Source organism: Chiloscyllium plagiosum, unplaced genomic scaffold (genome assembly GCF_037043375.1).
Source record: "Chiloscyllium plagiosum isolate Xiang-an unplaced genomic scaffold, Cpla_swu_hap1 HiC_scaffold_14, whole genome shotgun sequence".
In the NCBI taxonomy this organism is placed as follows: domain Eukaryota; kingdom Metazoa; phylum Chordata; class Chondrichthyes; order Orectolobiformes; family Hemiscylliidae; genus Chiloscyllium; species Chiloscyllium plagiosum.
In genome coordinates this window covers 3615752-3633996 of record NW_028270152.1, presented here as the reverse complement: position 1 = coordinate 3633996, position 18245 = coordinate 3615752, and the positions used below count along the sequence as shown (strand labels likewise).

Below are 18245 nucleotides of genomic sequence, written 5' to 3'. Positions count from 1 at the left end.
TCGAGCAAAAGCCCTTCATTTGATGCCTGAACTGCTGTGCTCTTCCAGCACCACTAAAATCCAGAATCTGGTTTCCAGCATCTGCAGTCATTGTTTTTACGCCATTCTCCTTGCATACCTGCTCCTGGCAAAATGTTCACGACCCCCTTTGGGAATCCAGCCTTCACTGTCAGCTCTGCGAATTTCAACGCTGTCAAAGGAGTCACCTATCCAAATGAACCAGACCATCCCTATATCAGTAACAACTCTCTGATCACCCTCCACACCTCACCCAGCTGACACCCATACTGCCCCATGGCCATGATACTCCACCTGCCACCTTTCCCTAAAGCAAGACTGAGACACACTCTCCATTGGCATCACTCAGGACACAGCCAGAACACTGTCCATTGGCATCACCCAGGACACAGCCGGAACACTGTCCATTGGCATCACCCAGGACACAGCCGGATCACTGTCCATTGGCATCACCCAGGACACAGCCGGATCATCCTGAAGTCCCACCAGAAAACAGGAAAAGCACAAGAATAGATATGTCCATGTTAAAGGGATTTCAAGGCTCCATCAGACGTTGTGTGAACTATTCAGCAATTTTACAACTAAATAAGAACCGAACAAAGAGCAGCACAGGAACAGGCCCTTCGGCCCACTATGGCTGTGCTGACACATGACACCTCTCTAACTTTGCCTCTACATGGTCCATCTCCCTCTATACCCTGCCTGTTTATGTAACTGTCCAGATGGCTCTTCAGCATGGCTGTTATGTCTGCCTCCCCCACCTCGTCTGGCAGCACATTCCAGGCACTTACCACCCTCTGTGTAAAACAACACTGACCTCTCACATCCCCTTTAAACCTTCCCCTTTTCTGCAGAATCATAGAATCCTGACAGCACAGGAAGAGGTCTGTTGGCCCACTGAATGTGCACCCACAGTCCAATGGCCATCCCGTGCAGACCCCTACTCCATCCCTGCAACCCCACACTTTCCATGGCTAATTCACCCAGCCTGTACATCCCTGGACACTGCAGGGCAACCTTACCAGAGCCAATCCACCAATCCCCAATAAATGACATTTCTACCCTGGGACAAAGACTCCGACTATCCATTCTAACCACACTCTCACAATCTTGTAAACATCCATAAGAATCCCTTCAATTGAATTGAGTTCAGGGCATAAGATAGGTTCAGAAATCAGCCATTCAGCCCATCGAGTCTGCTCCTCTATTCAATGTGATCATGGCTGATCTGATAATCCTCAACTCCACTTTCCTGCCTTTTCCCCATAGCCCTTGATTCCCTTCCTGATTAAAAATCTGTCTCTCTCAGCCTCGATTTGACACAGCTACCAAACCTGTGCCTGTTTGTCATGATTTGGAGGTGCCGGTGTTGGACTGGGGTGTACAGAGTTAAAAATCATACAACACCAGGTTATAGTCATACAGTCATAGAGATGTACAGCATGGAAACAGACCCTTCGGTCCAACCCGTCCATGCCGACCAGATATCCCAACCTAATCTAGTCCCACCTGCCAACACCCGGCCCATATCCCTCCAAACCCTTCCTGTTCATATACCCATCCAAATGCCTCTTAAATGTTGTAATTGTACCAGCCTCCACCACATCCTCTGGCAGCTCATTCCATACACGTACCACCCTCTGGGTGAAAAAGTTGCCCCTTAGGTCTCATTTATATCTTTCCCCTCTCACCCTAAACCTATGCCCTCTAGTTCAGGACTCCCCGACCCCAGGGAAAAGACTTTGTCTATTTATTCTATACATGACCCTCATGATTTTATAAACCTCTATAAGATCACCCCTCAGCCTCTGAAGCTCCAGAGAAAACAGCCCCAGCCTGTTCAGCCTCTCCCTGTAGCTCAAATCCTCCAACCCTGGCAACATCCTTGTAAATCTTTTCCCAACCCTTTCAGTTTCACAACATCTTTCCGATAGGAAAGAGACCAGAATTGCATGCAATATTCCAACAGTGGCCTAACCAATGACCTGTACAGCTGCAACATGACCTCCCAACTTCTGTACTCAATACTCTGACCAATAAAGGAAAGCATACCAAATACCTTCTTCACTATCCTATCTACCTGTGACTCCACTTTCAAGGAGCTATGAACTTGCACGCCAAGGTCTCTTTGTTCAGCAACACTCCCTAGGACCTTACCATTAAGTGTATAAGTCCTGCTAAGATTTGCTTTCCCAAAATGCAGCACTTCGCATTTATCTGAATTAAACTCCATCTGCCACTTCTCAGCCCATTGGCCCATTTGATCATGATGCCATTGTAATCTAAGGTAACCCTCTTCGCTGTCCACTACACCTCCAATTTTGTCATCTGCAAACTTACTAACTGTACCTCTTATGCTCACATCCAAATCATTTATATAAATGACAAAAAGTAATGGACCCAACACCGATCCTTGTGGCACTCCACTGGTCACAGGCCTCCAGTCTGAAAAACAACCCTCCACCACCACTCTCTGTCTTCTACCTTTGAGTCAGTTCTGTATCCAAATGGCTAGTTCTCCCTGTATTCCATGAAATCTAATCTTGCTAATCAGTCTCCCATGGGGAACCTTGTCGAATGCCTTACTGAAGTCCATATAGATCACATCTACCGCTCTGCCCACATCAATCCTCTTTGTTACTTCTTCAAAAACCTCAATCAAGTTTGTGAGACATGATTTCCCACGCACAAAGCCATGTTGACTATCCCTAATCAGTCCTTGCCTTTCCAAATACACGTACCTCCAGTCCCTCAGGATTCCCTCCAACAACTTGCCCACCACTGACACCAGGCTCACCGGTCTATAGTTCCCTGGCTTAGGTTTATTTGGAAGCTCTAGCTTTCAGAGTGCTGCTCCTTCAATCACCTGATGAAGGAGCAGCGTTCCGAAAGCTAGTGCTTCCAAATAAACTTGTTGGACTATAACCTGGTGTTGTGAGATTTTTAACTGTCCATCTGGAATCTGTGTGGGTCAGAGTTTGAAGGAATTATCAATCTGTCCATTCCAGCCCCCTTACACCACCCCAGTGTTCTCTGATTTTGGCTTCACTACTCTGACATTAAAACAGGAATTCACTCCAGTGCTTGGTAAGGGTCTAGAGCGGTCAACGTACCTGAGCTGGTTTGAGGACCACAGTGTTCCCAGCAGCTAGGCAGGCTGCAGTCTTCCAGGCCAACATCATCAGCGGATAATTCCAGGGGATCACAATTCCACACACACTGTCTCAACAGAGAAACAGGAACACGGCTGGTTATTGTGACAGTGACTGGAGTTTCACTCACAGAAACGGCAGCTCAGGCTGCACTGCCCACACCTTGGAATATTCGTGAAAAGTTGGCATATGATCAGACTCCCTACAGTGTGGAAACAGGCCCTTCGGCCCAACCAGTCCACACTGACCCTCCAAAGAGTAACCCACCTAGACCCATTTCCCTCTGACTAATGCACCTAACACTACGGGCAATTTAGCACGGCCAATTCACCTGACCGGCACATCTTTGCGACTGCAAGCAGAAACCAGAGCACCCGGAGGAAACCCGCACAGACACAGGGAGAATGTACAAACTCCACACAGACAGTCGCTGGAATTGAACCTGGGACCCTGGTGCTGTGAGGTAGCAGTGCTAACCACTCAGCCATTGTGCCGCCCATATCAAGGGCCTTTCCAGACACAGGAAGGGGCTAGTGAAATCACATCTGTAGTACTGTGACCAGTTTTGGTCCCATTACTTAAGGACAGATATTATTTAATTGAAGGCAGTTCAGAGAAGATCCCTGGATTGTCTTAGAACATAGAACATAGAATATAGAAAAATACAGCGCAGTACAGGCTCTTTGGCCCTCGATGTTGCGCCGATCCAAGCCCACCTAACCTATACTAGCCCACTATCCTCCATATGCCTATCCAATGCCCGGTTAAATGCCCATAAAGAGGGAGAGTCCACCACTGCTACTGGCAGGGCATTCCATGAACTCACGACTCGCTGAGTAAAGAACCTACCCCTAACATCTGTCCTATACCTACCCCCCCTTAATTTAAAGCTATGCCCCCTCATAATAGCTGACTCCATACGTGGAAAAAGGTTCTCATGGTCGACCCTATCTAACCCCTAATCATCTTGTACACCTCTATCAAGTCACCCCTAAACCTTCTTTTCTCCAATGAAAACAACCCCAAGTGCCTCAGCCTTTCCTCATACGATCTTCCTTCCATACCAGGCAACATCCTGGTAAACCTCCTTTGCACCCGTTCCAGTGCCTCCACATCCTTCCTATAGTATGGCGACCAAAACTGCACACAATACTCCAGATGCGGCCGCACCAGAGTCTTATACAACTGCAACATAACCTCAGGGCTCCGGAACTCAATTCCTCTGCCAATAAAAGCCAGGACGCCATATGACTTCTTCACCGCACTATTTACCTGGGTGGCAACTTTCAAAGATCTGTGTACATGGACACCAAGATCCCTCTGCTCATCCACACTACCAAGTATCCGACCATTAGCCCAGTACCCCATCTTTTTATTACTCTTACCAAAGTGAATCACCTCACACTTACCTACATTGAACTCCATTTGCCACCTTTCTGCCCAGCTCTGCAACTTATCTATATCCCGCTGTTACCTGACACATCCTTCCTCACTGTCAACAACTCCACCGACTTTCATATCATCTGCAAACTTGCTCACCCAACCTTCTATCCCCTCCTCCAGGTCATTTATAAAAATGGCAAACAGCAATGATCCCAAAACAGATCCTTGCGGAACACCGCTAGTGACGGCACTCCAAGATGAACCTTTACCATCAACTACTACCTTCTGTCTTCTTCCAGCCAGCCAACTCCTAATCCAAACCTCCAACTCACCCTCAATGCCATACCTCCGTATTTTTTGCAGTAGCCTACCATGGGGAACCTTATCAAACGCCTTACTAAAATCCATATACACCACATCTACCGCTTTACCCTCGTCTACCTCCTTAGTCACCTTCTCAAAGAATTCAATAAGGTTTGTGAGGCACGACCTGCCCTTCACAAAACCATGCTGACTATCCTTGATCACATTATTCCTATCCAGATGTTCATAAATCTTATCCCTTACAATTCTCTCTAAGACTTTGCCCACAACAGAAGTGAGACTCACCGGCCTATAGTTACTAGGGTTATCCCTACTCTCCTTCTTGAACAAGGGAACCACATTTGCCATCCTCCAGTCTACTGGCACTATTCCTGTAGACAACGAGGACATAAAAATCAAGGCCAATGGCTCTGCAATCTCCTCCCTTGCTTCCCAGAGAATCCTAGGATAAATGCCATCAAGCCCAGGGGACTTATCTATTTTCACCTTTTCCAGAATTTCCAACACCTCTTCCCTACATACCTCAAAGCCGTCCATTCTAATTAATTGTGACTCAATATTCACATCAGCTAATAGTCTTATGAGCAAAGGTTAAACAGGTTGGGACTCTACTCCCTGGAGTTTAGCAGAATGAGGGGGGATCTCACTGAAACATGTCAGATTCTTAAGGGGCTTGACTGGGTCAATGCTGAGAGGATGGTTCCCCTCATGGGAGGGTCAGGGACCAGAGGGCACGGTCTCAGAATAAAGGGGCACCAGTTTCAGACTGAGAAGGGGAGGAATGTCTTCTCTCAGAGGATTGAGAGTCTTTGGAACTCCTTACCACAGAGAGCTGTGGGGGCAGGGTCCGTGTGGATATTTAAGGCTGAGAGAGAGAGAGATTCTGGATCAGTCGGGGAATCGAGGGGAAAGGGCAGGGAAGTGGAGATGAGGAATGTTGGATCAGCCAGGATCCTATTGAATGGTGGAGTAGGCTCGAAGGGCTGAATGGCCCACTCCAGTTCCTATTTCTCACAGTTCTTACCAGTGTAGTACAAAGGGGGGGTCAGTGCTGAGGGAGTGCCACACTGTCGGAGGGTCAGTGCTGAGGGAGTGCCGCACTGTCGGAGGGTCAGTGCTGAGGGAGTGCCGCACTGTCAGGGGGTCAGTGCTGAGGGAGTGCCGCACTGTCGGAGGGTCAGTGCTGAGGGAGTGTCGCACTGTCGGAGGGTCAGTGCTGAGGGAGTGCCGCACTGTCGGGGGGTCAGTGCTGAGGGAGTGCTGCACTGTCGGGGGGTCAGTGCTGAGGGATGCCGCACTGTCGGAGGGTCAGTGCTGAGGGAGTGCCGCACTGTTGGAGGGTCAGTGCTGAGGGAGTGCTGCACTGTCGTGGGGGGTCAGTGCTGAGGGAGTGCCGCACTGTCTGAGGGTCCGGGCTGAGGGAGTGCCTCACTGTCCGAGGGTCCGGGCTGCGGGAGTGCCGCACTGTTGGAGGGGCCGGGCTGAGGGAGTGCCGCACTGTCGGAGGATCAGTGCTGAGGGAGTGCCGCACTGTCGGAGGGTCCGGGCTGAGGGAGTGCCGCACTGTCGGAGGGTCCGGGCTGAGGGAGTGCCGCACTGTCGGAGGGTCAGTGCTGAGGGAGTGCCGCACTGTCGGAGGGTCCGGGCTGAGGGAGTGCCGCACTGTCGGAGGGTCCGGGCTGAGGGAGTGCCGCACTGTCAGGGACATTCAGATGAGACATTAAACTGGGGTCACATTTTGACTGTTTGTTGAGAACCTTGCCACTACTGTGTGGAAATGTGATTGAGGCTTTGCTCGGGTCTTTACCAATAGTTATCCTTGGACCAATAGTAGGACAACAATATTGTGACTGTTGTGACACAGCTCTCTGTGTGTTTGTTGGCTGGGACAGGATGTGCTGTTTTCTTTCCTGTGTAACACGGTACTTCAGAACAACCCAATTGTTTTGGTATGTCATCGTGTTACTTGCTAAATGAAAATCTTTCCCTCTTCTGACTGTTCGTAAATACAGTCTCGCTTTCTCCAGCAGCATTGTTGAACCAGTCCAGTATTGTCGGGTCATTTTCTTGGTGTATTTATTTGAATACTGTCCGCAGTTAGAGAACTGTTATTTGAAACCAAACTTTGTGAACTGTTGCTGGTGACAATGAGAGCTGCTTTCTGGAAAATTTCAGAAGTGAGGTCTTGCAATGCGTCACTTGCTCATTCACAATGACAGTGAGGAACTGAGTTTTGGTACAGATTGGCGTTTTGTTCAGGTCCTCTTCATGTACCCTGTTGTGGGGCTCATGTGGCTCCAGTGGTCCTGTCCCTGCCTCTAAAACAGAGGGTCTGGGTTCAAGTCCCAGCTGCTCTGGAGGAAAACAACCAATGCTCTTTCCCAAAAAAAAACAGCCAATACTCTTACCCAACTGGCTCCCTCTTCGTGAAGGTTAAGTTGTGATTGGGCCGAGCTTGGTTAATGGGGATGGTGCAGCCCTAGACAGGGAGAGAGAGAGATGGACATCATTAGTGACAAAATAAACTGGTTCTCTCACAGACTCATTCAGGCAACTGTGTGCACAGCTCTGTACAACTGTTCAGATGGGTGCAGGTATATAGGTATGTGCAGGTATACAGGGCATGTGCATATATATTTGCATGTGCAGGTATATAGCCATGTGCAGGTACCCAGGTGTGAGCAGGCACACAGAGTGTGCAGGTACCCAGGTGTGAGCAGGTAAACAGAGTGTATAAAGGTGAATACAGTGTGTGGTGAATCATGGAAGGGTCTGTGGATTCTCGTTCGGGAATTATGGTTAAGATAAACTCCAACCTGAATCTTGTCGCACCATCCAGCGAAGTAGCGGAATGTTTGGATGGACATTCCCACATGGGTCTTTAGCGCCAGAGTGTACACAGCACCTGAGTCAATAGCTTCAATTGTTGCCAATTCCTCCTGGCGTTGCTCCATTAAGTCAGCAAGTCTACAGAGAACACCAATTCCCAGGAACAGATGATCAAAATATCCATTCAGGTAGCGTCTGTGAATGCAAGCTTAGCCAAACTACTTTAAATAACGGGGTCAAGGTTAACAATGGGGCTTTGATGCAGGTTGGTCTGTCCCCAGCTTTGTCCCTGCTCCATCACTTCCTGTGAGAAAACTGCTCTTCCATTTGTGACTGAACACCCACAATATCCTTCCCCAGCCACTGAACACCCACAATATCCTTCCCCAGCCACTGAACACCCACAATATCCTTCCTCAGCCACTGAACACCCACAATATCCTTCCCCAGCCACTGAACACCCACAATATCCTTCCCCAGCCACTGAACACCCACAATATCCTTCCCCAGCCACTGAACACCCACAATATCCTTCCCCAGCCACTGAACACCCACAATATCCTTCCCCAGCCACTGAACACCCACAATATCCTTCCCCAGCCACTGAACACCCACAATATCCTTCCCCAGCCACTGAACACCCACAATATCCTTCCACAGCCACTGAACACCCACAATATCCTTCCCCAGCCACTGAACACCCACAATGATTAGATAAGATTAGATTACATTACAGTGTGGAAACAGGCCCTTCGGCCCACCAAGTCCACACCAACCCGCCAAAGCGCAACCCACCCATACCCCTACATTTACCCCTTACCTAACACTACGGGCAATTTAGTATGGCCAATTCACCTGACCTGCACATCTTTGGACTGTGAGAGGAAACTGGAGCACCCGGAGGAAACCCACGCAGACACGGGGAGAACGTGCAAACTCCACACAGTCAGTCGCCTGAGGTGGGACTTGAACCCGGGTCTCTGGCGCTGTGAGGCAGCAGTGCTAACCAGTGTGCCACCGTGCCAATATCCTTCCCCAGCCACTGAACACCCACAATATCCTTCCTCCTGCCACCTTACAGACACGCAGCAAGACCATCCATGCGCACAGCCATGTGCACACCCATGTTCTGCCCCATGCACAGCCTCATGTGTAGCCCCATGTGCATCCTCATGTGCACACCCATGTTCAGCCCCATGTACACACCCATGTGCAGACCCAGGTTCAGCCCCATGTGCAGCCCCAAGTGCACACCCATGTGCAGCCCCACGTACAGCCCCATGTGCACACCCATGTTCAGTTCCATGTACAGCCCCATGTACACACCCATGTGCACACCCATGTGCAGCCCCATGTACACACCCATGTTCAGCTCCATGTGCAGCCCCATGTATACACCCATGTGCAGCCCCATGTGCACATCCATGTTCAGACCCATGTGCAACCCCATGTACAGCCTCATGTGCACATCTATGTGCACACCCATGTACACACCCATGTGCACAGCCATGTGCAGCCCCATGTGCAACGCTGTGTACAGCCCCATTTACACAGCCAAGTGCAGCCCCATGTGCAGCCCCATGTACACACCCATGTGCAGCCCCATGTACACACCCATGTGCAGCCCCATGTACACACCCATGTGCAGCCCCATGTGCAGCTTCATGTACACACCCATGCGCAGCCCCATGTACACATCCATGTGCAGCCCCATGTACACACCCATGTACAGCCTCATGTGCAGCCCCATGTACACATCCATGTGCAGCCCCATGTACACACCCATGTACAGCCTCATGTGCAGCCCCATGTACAAACCCATGTACAGTCTCATGTGCAGCCCCATGTACACACCCATGTACAGCCTCATGTGCAGCCCCATGTACACACTCATGTGCAGCCCCATGTACACACCCATGTACAGCCTCATGTGCAGCCCCATGTACACACCGATGTGCAGCCCCATGTACACTCCCATGTGTAGCCCCATGTCCAGTCCTACAATCAGCTGCCATTCGTTTCAAACTCTCAAATGCCCTTTCCGAATTTCCCCATCACTTCCTCCTTCATCGAGACCTTCCTGCTATCTCCTGAGCTGTGATGGTATGTGGTACTGAGACTCAGAGTTTAACATTGTCCTTCCAGCAGTGTCTGAAGATCAATTACTAAGTTAATGAAGTAAATGCAAGGCATCAAACTCCGTGCTGTCCCTGTCCTGGGAGTGTTTGATGGGGACAGTGTAGAGGGAGCTTTACTCTGTATCTAACCCCGTGTTGTCCCTGTCCTGGGAGTGTTTGATGGGGGACAGTATAGAGGGAGCTTTACTCTGTATCTAACCCCGTGTTGTCCCTGTCCTGGGAGTGTTTGATGGGGGACAGTATAGAGGGAGCTTTACTCTGTATCTAACCCCGTGTTGTCCCTGTCCTGGGAGTGTTTGATGGGGACAGTATAGAGGGAGCTTTACTCTGTATCTAACCCCGTGTTGTCCCTGTCCTGGGAGTGTTTGATGGGGGACAGTATAGAGGGAGCTTTACTCTGTATCTAACCCTGTGTTGTCCCTGTCCTGGGAGTGTTTGATGGGGACAATGTAGAGGGAGCTTTACTCTGTATCTAACCCCGTGCTGTCCCTGTCCTGGGAGTGTTTGATGGGGGACAGTATAGAGGGAGCTTTACTCTGTATCTAACCCCGTGTTGTCCCTGTCCTGGGAGTGTTTGATGGGGACAGTGTAGAGAGAGCTTTACTCTGTATCTAACCCCGTGTTGTCCCTGTCCTGGGAGTGTTTGATGGGGACAGTGTAGAGGGAGCTTTACTCTGTATCTAACCCCGTGCTGTCCCTGTCCTGGGAGTGTTTGATGGGGGACAGTGTAGAGGGAGCTTTACTCTGTATTTAACCCCGTGTTGTCCCTGTCCTGGGAGTGTTTGATGGGGACAGTGTAGAGGGAGCTTTACTCTGTATCTAACCCCGTGCTGTCCCTGTCCTGGGAGTGTTTGATGGGTGACAGTGTAGAGAGAGCTTTACTCTGTATCTAACCCCGTGCTGTCCCTGTCCTGGGAGTGTATGATGGGGACAGTGTAGAGGGAGCTTTACTCTGTATCTGATCCCGTGCTGTCCCTGTCCCTGGGAGTGTTTGATGGGGACAGCGTAGAGAGAGCTTTACTCTGTATCTAATCCCGTGCTGTCCCTGTCCTGGGAGTGTTTGATGGAGGGGGACAGTGTAGAGGAAGCTTTACTCTGTATTTAACCCCGTGCTGTCCCTGTCCTGGGAGTGTTTGATTCTGATACTAGTATCCAATAGAGAGCTAACACCATTCTCTCGTCTTCCCCTCTGTCTCCAAGGCAGCAATGAAAATATTGAATAGTTAATTCTTAGAACTATTTCCATTATATTTCAGAATCCTCCAATCACTAATGTATGGTCTCCAATAGAAATGACAGTCTGGAGAGGTGGGCGCCGCAGGGAGTGGAGTGCATTATTTCCCCCTCCAATTCTATTTTGATTTAGTCCCTACCCTCCCCTTCACTGTTTTGATCACACAGCACTGCCCTTTGATGTGAAGGGCAGTGTTTGTCACTGGCCACCCGGGTGTTTCCTTTCTTCCTGGTGGTGGAATTTGAATAAAGATTCGTGCACTTTGTGTCTTTCACTGTGTCTCACACCTGCACACACACACCATGGGTGCTGGGGAAAAATAAGCGCTACCGCGGTTAGGCGGTAGTGTGGGGGTTAAAAAAGAAAAAAAAAAACAGGACTATTAAAAAAAAAGAAATGACAGTCTGCTGTCAGCTTCTCACTCCGATTTGCTCCTTTACGTGGTTCCTATTCTTTGTGGTGACCTGTTGGTTCTGTTTCTCTCTAAGGTGTCTGTGAACGCACTTTCAGTACTTACTTGTAGATGAGTCGACCCCGGTCTCTGGGATTCATTCTCCCCCATTCCCCAGTCTCAAAAGCCTCTTTCGCTGCTGCCACAGCTTTGTCAACATCAGCTACCTGAGCGAGCGACACTCTGCAGATAACCTGGGAGGTAGAGGCAGTGAGAGAGGGACTGAGAGAGTGGGAGAGAGAGAGAGACAGCACGGCGCAGGGAGAGAGAGTGAGAGAGAGAGAGAGAGAGAGACAGCACGGCGCAGGGAGAGAGAGTGAGAGAGAGAGAGAGAGACAGCTCGGCACAGGGAGAGAGAGTGAGAGAGAGAGAGAGAGAGAGAGAGACAGCACGGCGCAGGGAGAGAGAGTGAGAGAGAGAGAGAGAGAGAGAGAGACAGCACGGCGCAGGGAGAGAGAGTGAGAGAGAGAGAGAGAGAGAGAGACAGCACGGCGCAGGGAGAGAGAGTGAGAGAGAGAGAGAGAGAGAGAGAGACAGCACGGCGCAGGGAGAGAGAGTGAGAGAGAGAGAGAGAGAGAGAGAGACAGCACGGCGCAGGGAGAGAGAGTGAGAGAGAGAGAGAGAGAGAGAGACAGCACGGCGCAGGGAGAGAGAGTGAGAGAGAGAGAGAGAGAGAGAGAGACAGCACGGCGCAGGGAGAGAGAGTGAGAGAGAGAGAGAGAGAGAGAGAGACAGCACGGCGCAGGGAGAGAGAGTGAGAGAGAGAGAGAGAGAGAGAGAGACAGCACGGCGCAGGGAGAGAGAGTGAGAGAGAGAGAGAGAGAGAGAGAGACAGCACGGCGCAGGGAGAGAGAGAGAGAGAGAGAGAGACAGCACGGCGCAGGGAGAGAGAGAAAGAGAGAGACAGCATGGCTAAGGGAGAGAGAGAGAGAGAGACAGCACGGCGCAGGGAGAGAGAGAGAGACAGCACGGCGCAGGGAGAGAGAGTGAGAGAGAGAGACAGCTCGGCACAGGGAGAGAGAGACAGAGAGGGAGAGAGAGAGAGAGAGACAGCACGGCGCAGGGAGAGAGAGAGAGAGAGAGAGAGAGAGAGACAGCTCGGCGCAGGGAGAGAGAGAGAGAGAGAGACAGCACGGCGCAGGGAGAGAGAGACAGAGAGGGAGAGAGAGAGAGAGAGACAGCACGGCGCAGGGAGAGAGAGAGAGACAGCACGGCGCAGGGAGAGAGAGTGAGAGAGAGAGACAGCTCGGCACAGGGAGAGAGAGACAGAGAGGGAGAGAGAGAGAGAGAGACAGCACGGCGCAGGGAGAGAGAGAGAGAGAGAGAGAGAGAGAGACAGCTCGGCGCAGGGAGAGAGAGAGAGAGAGAGACAGCACGGCGCAGGGAGAGAGAGACAGAGAAGGAGAGAGAGAGAGAGACAGCTCGGCACAGGGAGAGAGAGAGAGAGAGAGACAGCATGGCTAAGGGAGAGAGAGACAGAGAGGGAGAGAGAGAGAGAGACAGCTCGGCGCAGGGAGAGAGAGAGAGAGAGAGAGAGACAGCACGGTGCAGGGAGAGAGAGTGAGAGAGAGAGAGAGACAGCTCGGCGCAGGGAGAGAGAGAGAGAGAGAGACAGCATGGCTAAGGGAGAGAGAGACAGAGAGGGAGAGAGACAGCACGGCGCAGGGAGAGAGAGAGAGAGAGACAGCATGGCTAAGGGAGAGAGAGACAGAGAGGGAGAGAGAGAGAGAGACAGCTCGGCACAGGGAGAGAGAGAGAGAGACAGCACGGCGCAGGGAGAGAGAGAGAGAGAGAGAGAGAGAGAGACAGCACGGCGCAGGGAGAGAGAGAGAGAGAGAGAGACAGCACGGCGCAGGGAGAGAGAGAGAGAGAGAGAGAGAGCTCGGCACAGGGAGAGAGAGAGAGAGAGCTCGGCACAGGGAGAGAGAGAGAGAGAGCTCGGCACAGGGAGAGAGAGAGAGAGCTCGGCACAGGGAGAGAGAGAGAGAGAGCTCGGCACAGGGAGAGAGAGAGAGAGAGAGCTCGGCACAGGGAGAGAGAGAGAGAGCTCGGCACAGGGAGAGAGAGAGGGAGAGAGCTCGGCACAGGGAGAGAGAGAGAGAGAGAGAGAGAGCTCGGCACAGGGAGAGAGAGAGAGACAGCACGGCACAGGGAGAGAGAGAGAGAGAGACAGCTCGGCACAGGGAGAGAGAGTAAAGATGGGAACCAAAGAATGAGGGAGAAAACTCAACATACAGCAGAGTTAGAGTGGAGGGACAGGGAATGAGTTTGGGAATGTGGCAGAGAGAAAGGGACTGAAATAGCTAGTATGAGATACATGTCACAGCGGCATACAGCACAGACACATGCCCTTCAACCCAACTTGTCCATGCTGACCAGGTTTCCTAAACTGTGTTTGGCGCGATGGAGAGAATGAGATATTGGAAAGGGAAAGAGTGAACAGGGATTCCCTCTCATTCTCTCAGCTAATGGCAGTTCTGTGGGGAGATGTGAACCAAACATTCAGAACTCACAGAGCCATCGGTTGGGTTAATCGAATTGTAACACTTCCCTCCTTCGGCATCGACAAACTGCCCATCGATAAAGAGTTGATGGGGCATTCGCAGAGTCAGGTTATCGATGTTCAACTCGACCTGTCAATTCAAACAGAACAATAATGGTCAGAAATCGGATCACTTCACGTGAACATTCACACTCAGTCAGGGCAAGGGGGGGCTAGGGGAGATGCCCCTGTACCAGATCATTCTAAGATTCGAAAAGGTCATGACTGAATTCCTGAGAGGGAAGGGTTTCAGACTGGCAGAAACACAAACAGGCCGAAACCATGACCTTGTTTCACTGACGCTGTCGTCATTCCAGAGACAAATCTCCTTTAAAGAACCAGGACAATCTTTAACCTGTGCTATGTTATTTATCATTATTACTGCAAGCTTCACGTACGTAATCTATTGGCAGCTCTTCCTCATCATCTTCACCACGAAGTTTCTTCACAAGTGTTTGTGTCAGGTCCCCGAATGTAGTCGCCATGTACACATCTTCATTCTGCAGCTGAAGACCCTGACACTTTAATTTGATCTCCTCCACCAATCTGCAGACAGCAAGAACAAAGAGGATTCTAACATCTGTTCAGGGACAGGGAAGCCTCTGGTTGGGATCACCCTCTGCCACTGCAGCGCCTACACCATCCTCACCACAGACCCCTGAACTCATGGCACACTGAATTCAACACAACACCGCCTCAACACCGCCTCAACACCATCTCAACACCATCTCAACACCGCCTCAACGCCGCCTCAACACCATCTCAACACCGCCTCAACGCCGCCTCAACGCCGCCTCAACACCGCCTCAACGCCACCTCAACACCACCTCAACACCGCCTCAACACCGTCTCAACAATGTCTCAACGCCACCTCAACACCACCTCAACACCGCCTCAACACCGTCTCAACAATGTCTCAACGCCACCTCAACACCACCTCAACGCCGCCTCAACGCCGCCTCAACACCGCCTCAACGCCACCTCAACACCACCTCAACACCGCCTCAACACCGTCTCAACAATGTCTCAACGCCGCCTCAACGCCGCCTCAACGCCGCCTCAACACCGCCTCAACGCCACCTCAACACCACCTCAACACCGCCTCAACACCGTCTCAACAATGTCTCAACGCCACCTCAACACCACCTCAACACCGCCTCAACACCGTCTCAACAATGTCTCAACGCCGCCTCAACGCCGCCTCAACACCGCCTCAACACCGCCTCAACACCATCTCAACACCACCTCAACACCGCCTCAACACCATCCCAACACCGGCTCAACATCGCCTCAACACCGTCTCAACAATGTCTCAACACCGCCTCAAAGCCGCCTCAACACCATCTCAACACCGGCTCAACACGGCCTCAACACCGCCTAAACACCATCTCAACACCGCCTCAACGCCGCCTCAACACCGCCTCAACAAGATCTCAACACCGCCTCAACACCATCTCAACACCGCCTCAACACCGCCTCAACACCGCCTCAACAAGATCTCAACACGGCCTCAACACCACCTCAACACCGCCTCAACGCCGCCTCAACACCATCTCAACTCCGCCTCAACACCATCTCAACACGGCCTCAACACCGTCTCAACAATGTCTCAACACCGCCTCAACGCCGCCTTAACAACGCCTCAACACCGCCTCAACGCTGCCTTAACACCGCCTCAACGACGCATCAACGCCGCCTCAACACCGCCTCAACACCGCCTCAACGCCGCCTTAAGAACGCCTCAACACCGCCTCAACACCGCCTCAACTCCATCTCAACACCGCCTCAACACCGCCTCAATACGGCCTTAACACCGCCTCAACGACGCCTCAACACGGCCTTAACACCGCCTCAACACCATCTCAACACCGCCTCAACACGGCCTCAACACCACCTCAACACCGCCTCAACACGGCCTTAAAACCGCCTCAACACCGCCTCAACACCGCCTCAACGCCGCCTTAAGATCGCCTCAACACCGCCTCAACACCGCCTCAACACCATCTCAACACCGCCTCAACACCGCCTCAATACGGCCTTAACACCGCCTCAACGCCGCCTCAACACCGCCTTAACACCGCCTCAACACCATCTCAACACCGCCTCAACACGGCCTCAACACCACCTCAACACCGCCTCAACACGGCCTTAAAACCGCCTCAACACGGCCTCAACACCGCCTCAACACCGTCTCAACACCGCCTCAACACTGCCTCAACACCATCTCAACACCGCCTCAACACGGCCTCAACACCACCTCAACACCGCCTCAACACGGCCTTAAAACCGCCTCAACACCGCCTCAACACCGCCTCAACACCGTCTCAACACCGCCTCAACACTGCCTCAACACCATCTCAACACCGTCTCAACACTGCCTCAACACTGCCTCAACACCATCTCAACACCGCCTCAACACGGCCTCAACACCACCTCAACACCGCCTCAACACGGCCTTAAAACCGTCTCAACACCGCCTCAACACCATCTCAACACCGCCTCAACGTCGCCTCAACACCGTCCCAACACCGCCTCAATGCCGCCTCAACACGGCCTCAATGCCGCCTCAACACCGCCTCAACACCGCCTCAACATGGCCTCAACACCGCCTCAACACCGCCTCAACACCATCTCAACGCCGCCTCAACACCGCCTCAACACCGCCTCAACACCGCCTCAACATGGCCTCAACACCGACTCAATACCGCCTCAACACCGCCTCAACACCGCCTCAACACCATCTCAACGCCGCCTCAACACCGCCTCAACACGGCCTCAACACCGCCTCAACACCGCCTCAATACCGCCTCAACACCGCCTCAACACCGTCTCAACACCATCTCAACACGGCCTCAACACCATCTCAACACCGCCTCAACACCGCCTCAACACCGCCTCAACACTGCCTCAACACCGCCTCAACACCGCCTCAACGCCGCCTCAACGCTGCCTCAACACGCCTCAACCCCGGCTCAACATCCTCTCAACACCGCCTCAACACCGTCTCAACACGGCCTCAACACCGCCTCAACACCGTCTCAACACCGCCTCAACACCGCCTCAACACCGCCTCAACACCGTCTCAACACCATCTCAACACGGCCTCAACACCATCTCAACACCGCCTCAACACCGCCTCAACACCGCCTCAACACTGCCTCAACACCGCCTCAACACCGCCTCAACGCCGCCTCAACGCTGCCTCAACACGCCTCAACCCCGGCTCAACATCCTCTCAACACCGCCTCAACACCGTCTCAACACGGCCTCAACACCGTCTCAACACCGCCTCAACACCGCCTCAACACCGCCTCAACACCGCCTCAACACGGCCTCAACACCGCCTCAACACCCTCTCAACACCGCCTCAACACCGCCTCAACATGGCCTCAACATGGCCTCAACACCACCTGACTTGTGCTCCGGTTTTCTCCCACAATCCAAAGATGTGCAGGTCAGGGTGGATTGGCCTGGCTAAATTGCCCATAATGTCCAGGTATGTGCAGACTAGGTGCGTTAGCCATGAGAAATGCAGAGTAGAGGCTGAGTCTGGGTGGGATGTTCTTCAGAGGGTTAATGTGACTCAATGGGCCGAATGGTCTGTAGAGATTCTATGACATGTCGACCTGACCAGGTTTCCTTCCTTAAAGGACATTAGTGAACCAGATGGGTTTTAACAACAACTGGCAATAATTAACATTCATCATTACTTATTTTTATTGAATTCAGATAGCACCATCTGCTGTGGTGGGGTTCAAACTTATGTCCCTGGAACATTAACCCGGGCTCCAACCGGATTGCTAGCCCAGTGACACTACCACTAACCACTTGGCTCAGTAGCTTCCCTGCTCGAATTCTATGTGAAACTGTCTAAATGACACTGCTGGGACCATTCATTGCAATATAAAACCAAGCGTGACCAAAGTTCACAGACTCTGAGGTTCCTACAAAAGCCCAGATCGCAGCAATCCTCTGCCTCTGGCTGTGGTTGGTTGGTTAACCTTACTAATGTCGGCTGCTGTCATGTGGTTCACCCAGTCACTGTCAGAGCCATTAAACTCAATGTTCATCATTCTCCAGCAAGCCAGCAATCCTCCGAGTCAGTGTGCCTGACAGACACACCCCTCTCTCAACAATGATTAGCCAATTTCCCATTTAATCCATTCTTGGCATT

General features: G+C 51.8%; 1 protein-coding gene across 2 annotated transcripts in view; it reads right to left on the bottom strand.

The window, feature by feature from the left end:
• LOC122559232 (cytosolic 10-formyltetrahydrofolate dehydrogenase-like) overlaps positions 1 to 18245 on the bottom strand; it is a 291390-nt gene that overhangs the window by 42186 nt on the left and 230959 nt on the right. Inside the window, exons 10-17 of one of the 2 annotated variants that reach the window (XM_087994041.1) lie at positions 14470 to 14617; positions 14043 to 14162; positions 11596 to 11723; positions 7694 to 7844; positions 7286 to 7356; positions 3132 to 3237; positions 389 to 492; positions 119 to 207 (exon numbers count right to left, since the gene is read on the bottom strand). In XM_087994041.1, coding sequence (XP_087850167.1) covers positions 119 to 207; positions 389 to 492; positions 3132 to 3237; positions 7286 to 7356; positions 7694 to 7844; positions 11596 to 11723; positions 14043 to 14162; positions 14470 to 14617 — 917 coding nt within the window. The remainder of the gene's footprint in view (positions 1 to 118; positions 208 to 388; positions 493 to 3131; positions 3238 to 7285; positions 7357 to 7693; positions 7845 to 11595; positions 11724 to 14042; positions 14163 to 14469; positions 14618 to 18245) is intronic. The other variant, XM_087994042.1, reaches the window with a different exon arrangement.